Source organism: Pelodiscus sinensis, chromosome 30 (genome assembly GCF_049634645.1).
Source record: "Pelodiscus sinensis isolate JC-2024 chromosome 30, ASM4963464v1, whole genome shotgun sequence".
NCBI lineage: Eukaryota > Metazoa > Chordata > Testudines > Trionychidae > Pelodiscus > Pelodiscus sinensis.
The window spans coordinates 2248528-2263121 of NC_134740.1; the positions used below are offsets into that span (position 1 = coordinate 2248528).

The 14594-nt window shown below is 53.9% G+C and overlaps 1 protein-coding gene across 1 annotated transcript; it reads right to left on the minus strand.

Annotated features, from left to right (window-relative positions):
• Positions 1–8840: 8840 nt before the first annotated feature.
• LOC142821098 (mast cell protease 1A-like) lies at positions 8841–13726 on the minus strand. The gene is made up of 5 exons (XM_075911891.1): positions 13651–13726; positions 12159–12306; positions 11536–11671; positions 9173–9430; positions 8841–8978 (listed from the first exon to the last, which is right to left on the minus strand). The coding sequence occupies exons 1-5, from the start codon at positions 13724–13726 to the stop codon at positions 8841–8843; spliced, it is 756 nt and encodes a 251-aa protein (XP_075768006.1).
• Between the last annotated feature and the right edge of the window lie 868 nt (positions 13727–14594).

The following is a 14594-nucleotide window of genomic DNA, read 5'->3' on the forward strand; positions in this document are numbered from 1 at the left end:
CACGGAGCCGGTCCTTCTGGCCTGAGGCTTATATGGACGAAGCGTGGTTGGGGGCAGGGTAGGGTTAGCCAATCACAGAGCCCCACAAACATCCACTGGAAATGGGCTATGGGGTGAGAAGCCCATTGGTCAATTCTCAGGTCACAGCTGCATCCACCTAGCTCCGGTCCCTGGCCTGGTGCCATGGCCCACTGGGCCCCTGCACGTCTCTCTGCCTGAGGATGTGGCTAACACGGGCTCTCATATCCTGGCCCAGGCTGAGGATGTGGCTAACACTACCCCTCCCCCAACCACCAGTGCTTGAAACACTCCAGGGCTGTTCTGCCGTGAGATCCTCCAGCCCCGAGATTTCACCAGGGGCCAGGAGGGACAAGGCCTGAACCCAGAATCCAGACACACACTGTGACCCCAGCCTCCAGCCCTGCTCTGTGTGCAAAGCTAGGGCAGATCTCAAGAGAGGTGGGATCTGTCCAGCAGTGCTCCAGGGAGATGGATCTTCTGAGGGTTTTATGGGTGGAGAGGGGACTCTCTTCTTTGGACCTGGGGCTAGAAGATTTTGGCCTCTCCTGTGTGCAAAAGAGCATGATCACACTGAGGTGGAGGCACCAGCTCGGGGCTTCTCTGGACTCCGGGATGGTGCAAAAAATGTGGGGATCGGGATAGAGGCAGGAGTTGTGTGCAAGAGGGGCAAGGGCTTCAGTGGGAGCGTGGGTCCTAGGGTGCAGCAGTGGCCAAGAGATTTGGGGTGCCGGGGGATGGCTGTAGGAGTGGGGTGCAGAGTCTGGGTTTCAGTTGTGGGAGGTGTCTCAGGGCTGGGACAGAGGGTTGGGGGGTTGAGGCTTGGTGTAGGTGTTAAGGTGTGGGAGGGGCTCAGAGATTGAGGAGCAGTGCTCAACTTGGGAAAGTTCCTCTTTCCTAATGCAAGTCCCAAGGAGCTGTTGTTGGCTGGGGAGTCAAAGGGAGTTGGGCACCCAAACCCCTCTGAGGATCAGGTCCTAGACGGTCTTATTCCTCTCTGTGTTTATGGCTCTGCCTGGGTTCCCTGAATCCTGTCAGCCACCCCACGCTCCTCCCCAAGACTGAGCCATTCACACAGAATGTCCAATCTACAGCCCTCTGGACAACAGGTGAACACAAAGGGTGTGTCTAGACTACAGAGTTTTGCCGACAAAACTACACCTGCGTCTACACTACCCTGAGTTCTGTCGACATAACGTCGACAGAACTCAGCAGTTTTGTCGACGCTGGTAAACCTCATTTTACGAGGAATAACGACTTTTGTCGACAGTTATCGCATCTAGGGTTGTGTCTAGACTACAGGGTTTTGTCGACAAAGCAGCTTGCTTTGTCGACAGAACTGAATATGTCTAGATGCTCCTTGTCGACAGAAGTTTTGTCGACAAAAGCCTGTCGTCTAGACGTACCCAAATAGTCCCAAGAAAAGGACAGGTGAATTTAAGAGGTCCTGCAAGAGATCCCGCCCTGAACAGGCTACCTGGGGAGAGTGAGAGTACTCGCTTTTAGTGTGAGTGAGTTTGAATGTTGTTTGTTGAACTCTGATCCTGATGCCTCTACTCAGACCCTGGTGCGGTTTTGCAGAGACTGTGACTTGCAATTCCCACTTACTGATCTCCAGGCTGGGGAGACCATCCAATGCGAAAGGTGCCTGCTGGTGGAATCTCTCAGGGAGCAGGTGGCAGAGCTACAGGAGGAGGTGGATCGGTTGAGGAGAACCCGAATCCATGAGTAATTCCTGGACAGTGTTCACGAGGAGACAGCTGAGGTATCTGTCCCAGTACACAGGACTGTGAACACACCACTGGTGGAGGAGGAGACGGCTCAGGGTGTACAGTGTCAGCTGCTCCAACCCTGCTCCGAACCCTCCTGCCGTAGTACTAGGAAACCGTTATGCTCTTCTTTATACAGGAGATAACGAATCACCCCGTATACCAGAGGAGAAGCCCCATACTCCCAAGGCTGGGAGGTCTGCTGCCACCACTGAGAATAGGAAACGTAGGATGGTGGTTGTCGGAGACTCTCTTCTGAGGGGGCTGGAGGCGCCCATCTGTCGCCCTGACATTTCATCTCGGGAGGTGCTGTCCGCCGGGGGCCCGTATCCGAGATGTTACGGAGGCATTGTCGAGGATTATCCAGCCCTCTGACCACTACCCCATGCGGCTCATCCATGTGGGCACAAATGATACTGTGAGGTGTGACACTGAGTGGATCGAGAGTGACTACAGGGCTCTGGGGGTACGGGTGAAGGAGTTTGGAGCACAGCTGGTATTCTCTTCGATCCTTCCTGTCGAAGGTAGGGGACCGGGCAGAGAAAGGTGCATCCTGGAGGTGAATGTCTGGCTGCAAAGATGGTGTTGTCAGGAGGGCTTTGGCTTCCTTGACCATGGGATGCTATTCCAGGAAGGACTGCTAAGCAGGGATGTTGTCCACCATTCGAGAAGGGGGAAGACCCTATTTGGACACAGAATGGCTAACCTAGTGAGGAGGGCTTTAAACTAGGTTCAACGGGGACAGGTGAGCAAAGCCCACGGTTAATGGAGAACATGGAGACCTGGGAGATGGGTCGGAAATGGGAGGGAGCGTGGGCTACAATGGCAGAGAGAAAGGAGGGTCAGGGCAAAACTGGGAGGCAAAGTCAAAAAAGGGAGGAGGTGTTGCCTTATACATTAAACATGAACACACTTGGGCTGTGTCCAGACTGGCAAATAGGATGTTAGGAATCATTAAGAAAGGGATAGAAAATAAGACCCAGAATATCTTACTGCCCCTGTATAAAACTATGGTACGTCCACATCTTGAATACTGTGTACAGATGTGGTCTCCTCACCTCAAAAAAGATATTTTGGCCTTGGAAAGGGTTCAGAAAAGGGCAACTAAAATGATTAGGGGTTTGGAACGGATCCCATATGAGGCGAGGTTAAAATGACTGAGACTTTTCAGTTCAGAAAAGAGGAGACTAAGGGGGGGATATGATAGAAGTATATAAAATCATGTGTGGGGTGCAGAGGATGAATAAAGAAAAGTTATTTATTAGAAGAACTAGAGGTCACCGAATGAAATTAATGGGTAGTAGGTTTAAAACTAATAAAAGAAAGTTCTTCTTCACACAGCGCAGAGTCAACCTGTGGAACTCCTTGCCGGAGGAGGCTGTGAAGGCTAGGACAATAACAGAGTTTAAAGAGAAGCTAGATAATGTCATGGAGGTTAGGTCCATAAAAGGCTATTAGCCAGGGGATAGAAATGGTGTTCCTGGCCTCTGTTTGTCAGAGACTGGAGAGGGATGGCAGGAGACAAATCGCTTGATCATTGTCTTCGGTCCACCCTCTCTGGGGCACCTGGTGCTGGCCACTGTCGGCAGACAGGATACTGGCGTAGATGGACCTTTGGTCTGACCCAGTACGGCCATTCTTATGTTATGTTATTTGCTATGGAAGATGTGGAGAAATTGGAGAAGGTCCAGAGAAGAGCAACAAGAATGATGAAAGGTCTAGAGAACATGATGTGGAAGAAAACAAGCCTTCACTCTGCGTTGTGTTTAAGCAACAAGTAGCCAGAGGCAGTTTATTCGAGCAATATTGCAAGGGAAGATGTCCATAAGCGGATCTTCAAATACAAAACAATTAAAAGCCAATATATATACTTTTTCTATTACATATAACATTAAACAATTACTTCCCTGCCCACTCAGTTCCCATCGGACACTGTCTTATCTCAAAGCTCTCACTGAGGTCAGCATTCCACTCTTATCAATATGGGAGAGACAGAAATGCGAACACAGCGTCTCTTCTGGCTCTCGCGTTAGAAGGAGTCAGAGTGACCCAGACTCTTGCTCTGCTACTGACAAACTCTGAAATGGTCACCCAAATCCCCTTTCCCTTAGTCCTGCTTCCACAATGACCTATGAAAGAAGGCTGAAGGAATTGGGTTTGTTTAGTTTAGAAAAGAGAAGATTGAGGGGGGACATGAGAGCCGTTTTCAGGTATCTAAAAGGGTGTCATAAGGAGGAGGGAGAAAACTTGTTCATCTTGGCCTCTGAGGAGAGAACAAGAAGCAACGGACTTAAACTGCAGCAGGGGAGGTTTAGGTTGGACATTAGAAAAAAGTTCCTACCTGTCAGGGTGGTGAAACACTAGAATAAATTGCCCAGGGAGATAGTGAAATCTCCATCTGTGGAGATATTTAAGAGTAAGTTAGATAAATGTCTATCAGGGATGGTCTAGACAGTATTTGGTCCTGGCATGAGGGCAGGGGACTGGACTGGAAGACCTCTCGAGGTTCCTTCCAATCCTAGTGTTCTTTGATTCTATTATTCTATCTCTCTGGACAAGGAAGGGGCTAGAATGGGTGTATAGAGAACTAACAGAGAGTAGGAAAAGTTCCAATGGATGGGGATGGGTCTAGAATGGATGTGTGAAGAACTAGAGGAAACTAAAATAGATCTCTTTGGACAGGGAAGCATCTAGAAGGGATGTGTGGGGATCTGGAGGAAACTGGAATAGAACTCTCTGGACGGGGATGGATCTAGAATGTATGTATGGGAATTGGGAGGAAACTGGAACAGATCTTTATGGATAGCAATGAATCTAGAATGGATGGAAGGGGATCTAGAGTAAATGTAATAGATCTCTATGGATTGAAATGAATCTATATTTGATATATGTGTCTAGAAAAAACTGGAATAGATCTCTATGGCTAGGAATGGATCTAGAATGGACGGAAGGGGATCTAGAGTAAATGTAATAGATCTCTATGGATTGAAATGAATCTATATTTGATATATGTGTCTAGAAAAAACTGGAATAGATCTCTATAGCTAGGAATGGATCTAGAATGGACGGAAGGGGATCTAGAGTAAATGTAATAGATCTCTATGGATAGAAATGAATCTATATTTGATATATGTGTCTAGAAAAAACTGGAATAGATCTCTATGGTTAGGAATGGATCTAGAATGGACGGAAGGGGATCTAGAGTAAATGTAATAGATCTCTATGGATAGAAATGAATCTATATTTGATATATGTGTCTAGAAAAAACTGGAATAGATCTCTATAGCTAGGAATGGATCTAGAATGGATGGAAGGGGATCTAGAGGAAACTAGAATGGCAGGGTTGGGCAGAAACAGGCCCAGTGAACTTCTTGGTTCCTCTGGTCCCATCACTCTGTGATACACCTGTAGCTGACGTGGGTCTAGGTGTAGAGATCTATGATTCTACTGCTCTTGATGGAGCAGAGACCCCCCTGGGCAAGAGGGACAAGGCTGACAGACCCAGGGAGGCCGCAGAAACTGAAGGGGCAATTGGCACGGACAATGTGCCTGGCGGAAGGAGGTTGGAGACACCCGACACTGCCCGGACGGCTGTATCAGGCTGATCTGGGACCCGCCCTCGTCTCTCTCCCACATGCAGAGAATTAGCAGGTGGTGTTTCACTTAGGGGCTAACACCAATCAGTGTTGCCCATCTCCCATGTACGAAAGAGTCGGGGAAGGGCAAATTCGTCTGCCAGAACAGCAGCTCCGAGCAGCCCTGAAATGGAAAGGTCCCCCTTGTCCCACTCCCCACCTCCAGAGCCAGCCTGTCTCCCGCCCTGAGGCCAGTATGAAGCTGGCGCCCCTAGAGAGGACAAAACCCCAGTATGTGAGAGGCCCAACTTTGGAAGCATGAAGCCCAGATGTAGCACAGGTGTAACCACGTGAGTTTCCAAAGCATGAGCTTTGCCCGGTAGAGGACCTGACTACTGAACCCAATGGGAGGCGGGTCTGTTCAGTCTTAGATTTCCAAGTGGTCTCCTCAGGGTGCAGTTTGGGGGGCAGCTGTCTCAGACCAAGACTGTCCGAGGTTCCCTGGGATATGTCATTGCCTGTCCTCGGAAGCAGAGCATGTAGGGAGGAGATGGGCCAATGTGACTGTTTGTGGTTGGGTTCAGCCATGTTATGGGAAGTGGCCTTTTCTTTGTGTGCTAGTCACCGCACGGCTCCCCTACCGCTTCCCCGAGCAGTGTCCAGTTCAAACAGACACCGAATCATTTTTGTTCTTAAGAGGGGAGTTGGATGCCCCGGGAGCATGTTCCTAAGGGGGTTGGGTGCCTGATTTCCATCAGCAACCCATGGAAATACAAGCCCATGGCCAGTCTGTGTCTAGATCCCCCAGCACCTAGATTTCAGGGGAGCCAGGAGGGACAATTTCTGTCTCTCTGCTCACTCCAGAGGCCAGACCCACTTGCTGGCAGTGGGAGACATGGGGCCTTTTCCCTCTAGGGCAGAGGGAGCAAAGTTGAGTCCATGGGTTGTATAGGACCTTTCTGTACTTCCCAGACCTCCTACCTTGGGATGGCCCTGAGCCCCTCCCCATCTGGCCCCTTCCCCATTGCCTCAGCTCCCTCAGCACAGGGGCCATGTGCTTCTTGGGCCCCCAATCCTGATGCTCTGGGCAGTGCTGCGGTAGGTCCGGACAAGTGGTGTGGCTGTAACACCACTAGTCTGGTACAGATGCACAGACAGACAGAAGCACAAATCTCTAAACTATATCACTGGATTATTACCCAGATATGATGTTTGTACAAGACGGGCCATATAAAGTGTCATCGGAAAAGCTGTGATTGGCTGAATAGGACGTGTCCCATTTCTGGGCATGGTACATTGTTCTATCTGAAGTTATGAATATGGACAATGAATGTGTATTGCAGATGTGCTTCCCCACTAGCAGCACCCACAATCAGCCGTTCTAGCAAAATCTGCGACTAATAGCGATCGTTTCTCGGCAAAGAACATTACAGCATGAGCCCAGACCCCACGACAATGAACTCCAGGTTAGTACCCTTACTTTTCCACACTGTGGACTTGGAACTCAGCTGGGAACAAGGGGCTCCCACCATATGGGGAAACCATATAAGGAAAGGAACGACCTCCTGAGTTATCCACATTCCTCCCCAGCGCAGCACCTGATATAACCAGGTGTACAAATCATTTCAGGGAGGGAGGCCCAGGCTGTGTCTAACAAATCTGTAAGTCTGCTCGTATCTTCAGCCGGGGTGAGAAATTGCTCATTCAAATCCCAACTACCCAAAATGTGTCAGACTTAGCTTGCGGTTTTGTTTATTTGCTGGGTAATCTGCTGTGTGTTGTTTGCTCCCACTGGTAACCCCTCACGATCCATCTGCCTATAGCAAATAAACTGCGGTATACTTTAGCTTAGCTAGCGTGTCGATAGATAGATAGATAGATAGATAGATAGATAGATAGATAGATAGATAGATAGATAGATAGATAGATAGATAGAGGGGGTGTGTGGGGATAGATAGATAGATAGATAGATAGATAGATAGATAGATAGATAGATAGATAGATAGATAGACAGACAGACAGACAGACAGACAGACAGACAGACAGACAGACAGATAGATAGATAGATAGATAGATAGATAGATAGATAGATAGAGGGGGTGTGTGGGGATAGATAGATAGATAGATAGATAGATAGATAGATAGATAGATAGATAGATAGATAGATAGATAGATAGATAGATAGATAGATAGATAGATGGGTGTATGGGGATAGATAGATAGATAGATAGATAGATAGATAGATAGATAGATAGATAGATAGATAGATAGATAGATAGATAGATAGATAGATAGATAGATAGATAGGGGTGTGGGGATAGATAGATAGATAGATAGATAGATAGATAGATAGATAGATAGATAGATAGATAGATAGATAGCTAGATAGACAGACAGACAGACAGACAGACAGACTGACTGACTGACTGACTGACTATTGGTTAGAGACATATTTGTAGTAAGATGGGGAAGACAGATGTATGAGGATGAATGGGAAATGGAAGTTTACATTTTTATGGAGCTAGAACTCTTTTAACCCCGTCCTATTTCTGCTCCAGACGTTACTTGTCCTTGGGAGTCAAGACAAGTCACACCAGTCACACCACAAGTTGCTTTTCTCCTCTGAGTAACCTTTGTGCCCGTGCCAGCCCATAGTGACACCCCTGGCCTCAAGAGGTTCAGTTCCCGCCCGCAATCCCAGATCCCCTTGGCCATGAAATCACTAAGCCTGGAGCTCATCCAAGAGCATTAACCACCAGCCCAGCCTCCCCGTAAGGTCCATCCCCTCCTGGCCTGGGCAGGTCCAGCAGCTGCTCTGGATGGCAAAGCTCTAGGCAAATGCATCAGTACACAAATCTCTGTCTTTTGCAACTTGACTTTATTACTTGCTGGCTACAGAGCAGGCAGTGAAATGCAGCGGGGCAGGGGAGCTGGGCAGGAGAGGACCAGAGCTGATGTTTGATCAGGAGCACATCAGTGCAACCATCACCGGAGGTCCCCTCCTGCTGGCCTCTGCTGCGAGACTTGGTATGTTTGGAACCAGCAGAGGCGACTCCAGGGACCAGGAAGTGGGGAAGGCCCAGAGAAGTCAGGGATGGGGGCGGGATCAGCAGGAATGTGCACGTGGAGGTTACGGGGAGGAGCTCCCGCAAGCCGTCACTCAACCGGCTGACATGGGGAAGAGCTATAACCCGCCGCATCCACCCCAGGTTTTGGCTCCTAACAAACATGATCCAGCCGTTCCCTTGCAAAGATGCAGCTGGTCCTAAACCAGGCTCCTATCTCTCCTGCTTTGGTGCTGATGGGTTGGGCACAACCAGGCAAGACGAGCGACTGGTAGAGGGAACACTGCCTTGAAGCGGGAAGAGCCTCAGGCTGGGAGGTGGGGGGCTGAGCCCCTCTGTGAAGCCAGCCCCACATCTGGGGGTCTCTAAAGGACAGAAGCGGTGCAGGGCTGGTCTAGGAAGTAACTCCGGCGCTATGCTCTCCTCATGGTGTCCCTGATCCATTGGCTGTAAGTGGAGACCCTCACGTACACGCCAGGGGGGGTGTTGGGCCCCCAGGAGACGATGCCCTGGGCTTTGCCCTGACATACCAGTGGGCCACCGGAGTCGCCCTGCGGAACAGACCAAGCCATGGATACAGAACAGCCCGGCAACCTGTTTGCCACCGACGCCTGGCCCAGAGTCACCCCCGTGGGCCCAGGTCTCTCCTCCTGCCCCAACCCAGCCCTCCCAGTCTGCTGACACCATTGCAGACACCCTCGTCATGGCGATGTCCCAAGGGAGCATCCCCCTGGAGCAGACTCACCTTGGCAGAGTCTTTCCCCTCTGATCGGAGCCCGGCACACAGCATGGTCGAGGAGACGTAGTGATGATAGGTGCACTTGGCATCCGCCAACACCTTCACCTCTGCCTCTTGCAGTGCACTAGCTGCAGAGAAATAATCGCTGGCGATGGTGAGGCCCCAGCCGGCCACAAGACACGCCATCCCAGGCTCCACGTGTTCACCAGCACAGGGCAGGGCGATGGTCTCCACCCAACCATTCAGCTTCGCCGGCTCAGCCAGCTGGGACACAGGGAGGGTGAAGATGAGTAGGAGGAGGGCATCATGGGGAAGGAGACAGACATCGTCCCCAGCAAAACCGTCCCAGGCTGGGGTGGCAGGTCGGGGAGAGCCCCACCCTGCACCCTCATTCACAATCAGAAGGGACTCTCCACTGGCCAGTAGAGTAGAAGGTTTTATTGCTTCTCCGAGGTACAGCACAGGAGCGAGGGCAGACAGCCTTAGTCCTCTTGGGGGAACGGGGTTCACAGGCCCCTGAACCCCCTGTACTGCGCTCAGGCTGCTCTCTTTGTGCTTCCCCCAGCCAAGCCTGACTCAGCTGCCAGCTACGGGTCCCTTCACCCCCAGGTGGCCATGGCCCCTGCTTTGTTCAGAATCCTCCACCTAGCCTAGGGGTCAGGTGGCTGGGACGTGCCTCCCCTCAGGGATCATCCCCCGCTGGGCCCTCCACAGAGACAAAAGTAGAGTAGATCCAGGGCCACCAGAGAGGACAGACCCCTAACTATGTCACACACACAAAACCCCCATGCTCTAGGGCCATTGTGGGTGGGGGATGGGATGGGGCGGTACCTGCAGCAGTGTGAGGTCACTGGGAGTGGGGGATGGGATGGGGCGGTACCTGCAGCAGTGTGAGGTCACTGGGGGTGGGGGATGGGATGGGGGTGGTACCTGCAGCAGTGTGAGGTCACTGGGGGTGGGGGATGGGATGGGGTGGTACCTGCAGCAGTGTGAGGTCACTGGGGGTGGGGGATGGGATGGGGCGGTACCTGCAGCAGTGTGAGGTCACTGGGGCGGGGGATGGGATGGGGGTGGTACCTGCAGCAGTGTGAGGTTACTGGGGGTGGGGGATGGGATGGGGTGGTACCTGCAGCAGTGTGAGGTCACTGGGGGTGGGGGATGGGATGGGGTGGTACCTGCAGCAGTGTGAGGTCACTGGGGGTGGGGGATGGGATGGGGTGGTACCTGCAGCAGTGTGAGGTCACTGGGGGCGGGGGATGGGATGGGGGTGGTACCTGCAGCAGTGTGAGGTCACTGGGGGTGGGGGATGGGATGGGGGCGGTACCTGCAGCAGTGTGAGGTCACTGGGGGTGGGGGATGGGATGGGGCGGTACCTGCAGCAGTGTGAGGTCACTGGGGGTGGGGCTATGGGATGGGGTGGTACCTGCAGCAGTGTGAGGTCACTGGGGGTGGGGGATGGGATGGGGTGGTACCTGCAGCAGTGTGAGGTCACTGGGGGTGGGGGATGGGATGGGGTGGTACCTGCAGCAGTGTGAGGTCACTGGGGGTGGGGGATGGGATGGGGTGGTACCTGCAGCAGTGTGAGGTCACTGGGGGTGGGGGATGGGATGGGGTGGTACCTGCAGCAGTGTGAGGTCACTGGGGGCGGGGGATGGGATGGGGGTGGTACCTGCAGCAGTGTGAGGTCACTGGGGGTGGGGGATGGGATGGGGGCGGTACCTGCAGCAGTGTGAGGTCACTGGGGGTGGGGGATGGGATGGGGCGGTACCTGCAGCAGTGTGAGGTCACTGGGGGTGGGGCTATGGGATGGGGTGGTACCTGCAGCAGTGTGAGGTCACTGGGGGCGGGGGATGGGATGGGGGCGGTACCTGCAGCAGTGTGAGGTCACTGGGGGCGGGGGATGGGATGGGGGCGGTACCTGCAGCAGTGTGAGGTCACTGGGGGTGGGGGATGGGATGGGGGCGGTACCTGCAGCAGTGTGAGGTCACTGGGGGTGGGGGATGGGATGGGGGTGGTACCTGCAGCAGTGTGAGGTCACTGGGGGCGGGGGATGGGATGGGGGCGGTACCTGCAGCAGTGTGAGGTCACTGGGGTGGGGGATGGGATGGGGCGGTACCTGCAGCAGTGTGAGGTCACTGGGGGCGGGGGATGGGATGGGGGCGGTACCTGCAGCAGTGTGAGGTCACTGGGGGTGGGGATGGGATGGGGGCGGTACCTGCAGCAGTGTGAGGTCACTGGGGGTGGGGGATGGGGTGGGGGTGGTACCTGCAGCAGTGTGAGGTCTCTGGGGGTGGGGGATGGGAGGGGGCGGTACCTGCAGCAGTGTGAGGTCACTGGGGGTGGGGGTGGGGGATGGGAGGGGGCGGTACCTGCAGCAGCATGATGTCGTTGTTTAAAGTCTTCCTGTTGTACCGCGGGTGGGGGATCTGCCGGCGCACGGGGATCACTTGCCAACTCGGTTCCCGTTTGTCAATGTTGTGGGCTCCCAGGGTGACAGTGATGCTGCTGTAAAAGCCCAGAGCGACCCACATGGGGCATTAGGGGCCAGGACCGGACTCCTGTTTCTCTGGCTCATCAGTTCTGCTCTTGTGGGGTCAGGGATCCCCAGGGCTCTCTGGCTGGGCCTCAAATTCCTTCCTTCCCTTTTGGGCTTGAGTGTCCACTCGTCCTGCACCAATTCCCACCCCTGCCAGCTTGATCCTGGCAGCAGCCCATGCCCAGCCCCAGCTCCCAGCCTGGCACCCTGCAGAACTGCCTTGGGGCTGCAACCCTTCCCTGCCCCATTTTGGGCCATGGGCCAGACCCCATTGATTTACCCAGCACTGCGGCTGGGCCATGGGTTGGAGAGGCCCCTAGAGACTCGCTGACACCCTCTGAGCAGGTCAGACCCCTGGGCTCTGCTCCCCCAGCCTGGCCACCCCCTGCTTCCCATGCCAGCCCAAGAGCTTCCGGCTCCTCCATCCGATCCCAATTCCAGCCCAGAGGCACTTACACTCCCCAGCAGTGAGCGGCCGTCAGCACAAAGCCCTTCGCTACCAGGAACCCGCCGCAGGTGTAATGACCGTTATTACGTTTCATTTGTAGATAGGCCATGTAGGGCCTGGAGTGGGGCTTGGCCTCCTTTCCCCCGATAATCTCACCTGGGGGGAGACCAAAGGCATACAGAGGGCCCCATCCTCTCCCTGGACAGAGGCTGAGCTCCCCATCCCAAAGGGGCACTCCCACAGCCTCCTTCCACCCCCTTGATGGTCTCCCTGGAGTATACCTCCTCCCCCTGGATGGGGGGGCTCCACAGCCTCATCCCACCCTTGTGAGGCTCTCCCTGAAGGATCCCAGTGCCTGGATCCCAGCTCCCTGCTCTGCTTTCCCCCACACTGGACTCCCTCCCCATGGGACTGGAGAGGAAATCTAGGGTTCTAAAGTGTCTGGGTGGAGAATCGGTGCCAAATGCACCCGGAGCGGGGCAGGAATCGCCCTGCCTTGTTTTTACCACTCTGTGGGCCAAAGTCATCCTATGCTGATCCAGCCAGTCCCCAAAAAGACACCAATGGGGCTTCTGTGGCTGCTTCTCCACCCACCTACAGGGATGTGGCTGGGCTGCTCCATGTCTGACTCACCGAAATTCCGGTGCCAGGGGAAGTGGCTTTGACTGAATGAATCCTACCCCAGGGAGCCCTTTCTTTTCTCAAAGATGCCTGCATTTCTGTCCTCTGCACCTGCTTCTTCCCCTCCTGTGCTGGGAAATGTCTGAGGGACCATTTCTGGCTTTGGGGGCTAAAAAACAATAGTTTTCTGGTTGAAAGTGGGAATGTCCCTCGGGGAAACGACGCACCTTCTGGGATCTGCTTGGGAGAAGGTATGAGGCGGGCGGGCGGGAGTGTTGGAAACTCTCCCCTTTAAGGAATGGCAGCGATTGGCTTTATTGTGGGACCTAGACCGAGATCAGGGATCTTACTGTGCTAGTCACTGTGTGGATCCCCCAGCAGTGTCCAGTTCAAACAGACACCGAATCATTTTTGTTCTTAAGAGGGGAATTGGAGGTCCCGGGAGCATGTTCCTAAGGGGTTTGGGAGCCTCATTTCCATCAGCCACCCATGGAAATAAGAGCCCAAATAGATGTTGAGGTTCATCCCGGAGGTCCTGGGCTGAGCTGGAAAAGGATCCCAAGTTTCTTATGTCTAAACCCATCACCTTAGCTGCCCCTCTCCACCATCTGCTCCTTGTGTCTTCCCAGTCACCCTGCTGGTGACTCCTAGCATCTCCAAGTAAAGGACACAGTTTTGCAAGGGGGCCCAGGGAAGCCCTGTAGGGGCTGATCCACCCACCCCCATAGGCTGAGAGCCCCAGAGGTACTCAGGGGAGGCTGCAGAATTCTCTATAGCCCCTCAGCACCAGGCAAATCAGGGGAAGACCGTCACTCACCCACAGCCCCCACCTTGCATGGGCCCCTCTCCGTGCACCCCCAGCGCCCTTTCCCCACTCACCAGCCCAGCCCCCAGGGGGCAGGAGGAAGGCCCAGGGAAGCAGCCCCACCACCAAGAGCTGCATCGTCAGAGCCATCCTGGTCCAGGTACGGAGCTGTTCTCTGCAGCCTGAGGCTTATAAGGACCAGGCGGGAGGGAGGGGGGCGTGACCTTCCAATCACAGGGCCCCACATACACTCTTGCCTCGAAACATCCACTGGAGATGGGCTATGGGGTGAGAGTAATTCTCAGGTCATAGCTGCATCCATCTAGCTCCGGTCCCTGGCCTGGCGCCATGGCCCACTGGGCCCCTGCACGTCTCTCTGCCTGGAAATGTGGCTAACACGGACTCTCACATCCTGGCCCTGGCTGAGGATGTGGCTAACACTACCCCTCCCCCAACCACCAGTGCCAGAAATGCTCCAGGGCTGTTCTGCCGTGAGATCCTCCAGCCCTGAGATGTCTCCAGGGGCCAGGAGGGACAAGGCCTGAACCCAGAATCCAGACACACACTGTGACCCCAGCCTCCAGCCCTGCTCTGTGTGCAAAGCTAGGGCAGATCTCAAGAGAGGTGGGATCTGTCCAGCAGTGCTCCAGGGAGATGGATCTTCTGAGGGTTTTGTGAGTGGAGAGGCACCTCTCTTCTTTGGACCTGGGGCTAGAAGATTTGGGGCTCTCTTCTCTGCAGAACAGCATGATCACACTGAGGTGGAGGCACCGGCTCGGGGCTTCTCTGGACTCCAGGATGGTGCCAAAAATCTGAGGGTCTGGTTAGAGGCAGGAGTTGTGTGCAGGAGGGGCAAGGGACCATGAGCCTTAGGGTGTGTATGTGGCCAAGGCATTTGACATGCTAGGAGAGTTCGTGCAGGAATGGGGTGCAGAATCTGGGTTTGAGTTGTGGGAGATGGCTCATGGATGGAGGTTGAGGCTTGGGGTTAGCGTTAGGGTGTGGGAAAGGTTGAGGC

Coding starts and splice junctions, on each gene's coding strand:
- LOC142821098 (XM_075911891.1), bottom strand. CDS start 13,726: ATGGCTCTGACGATGCAGCTCTTGGTGGTGGGGCTGCTTCCCTGGGCC. Junction 12,307..13,650: donor GCCCCCTGGGGGCTGGGCTG/GTGAGTGGGGAA, acceptor GTCTCCCCCCAG/GTGAGATTATCGGGGGAAAG. Junction 8,979..9,172: donor AGGGGAAAGACTCTGCCAAG/GTGAGTCTGCTC, acceptor TCTGTTCCGCAG/GGCGACTCCGGTGGCCCACT.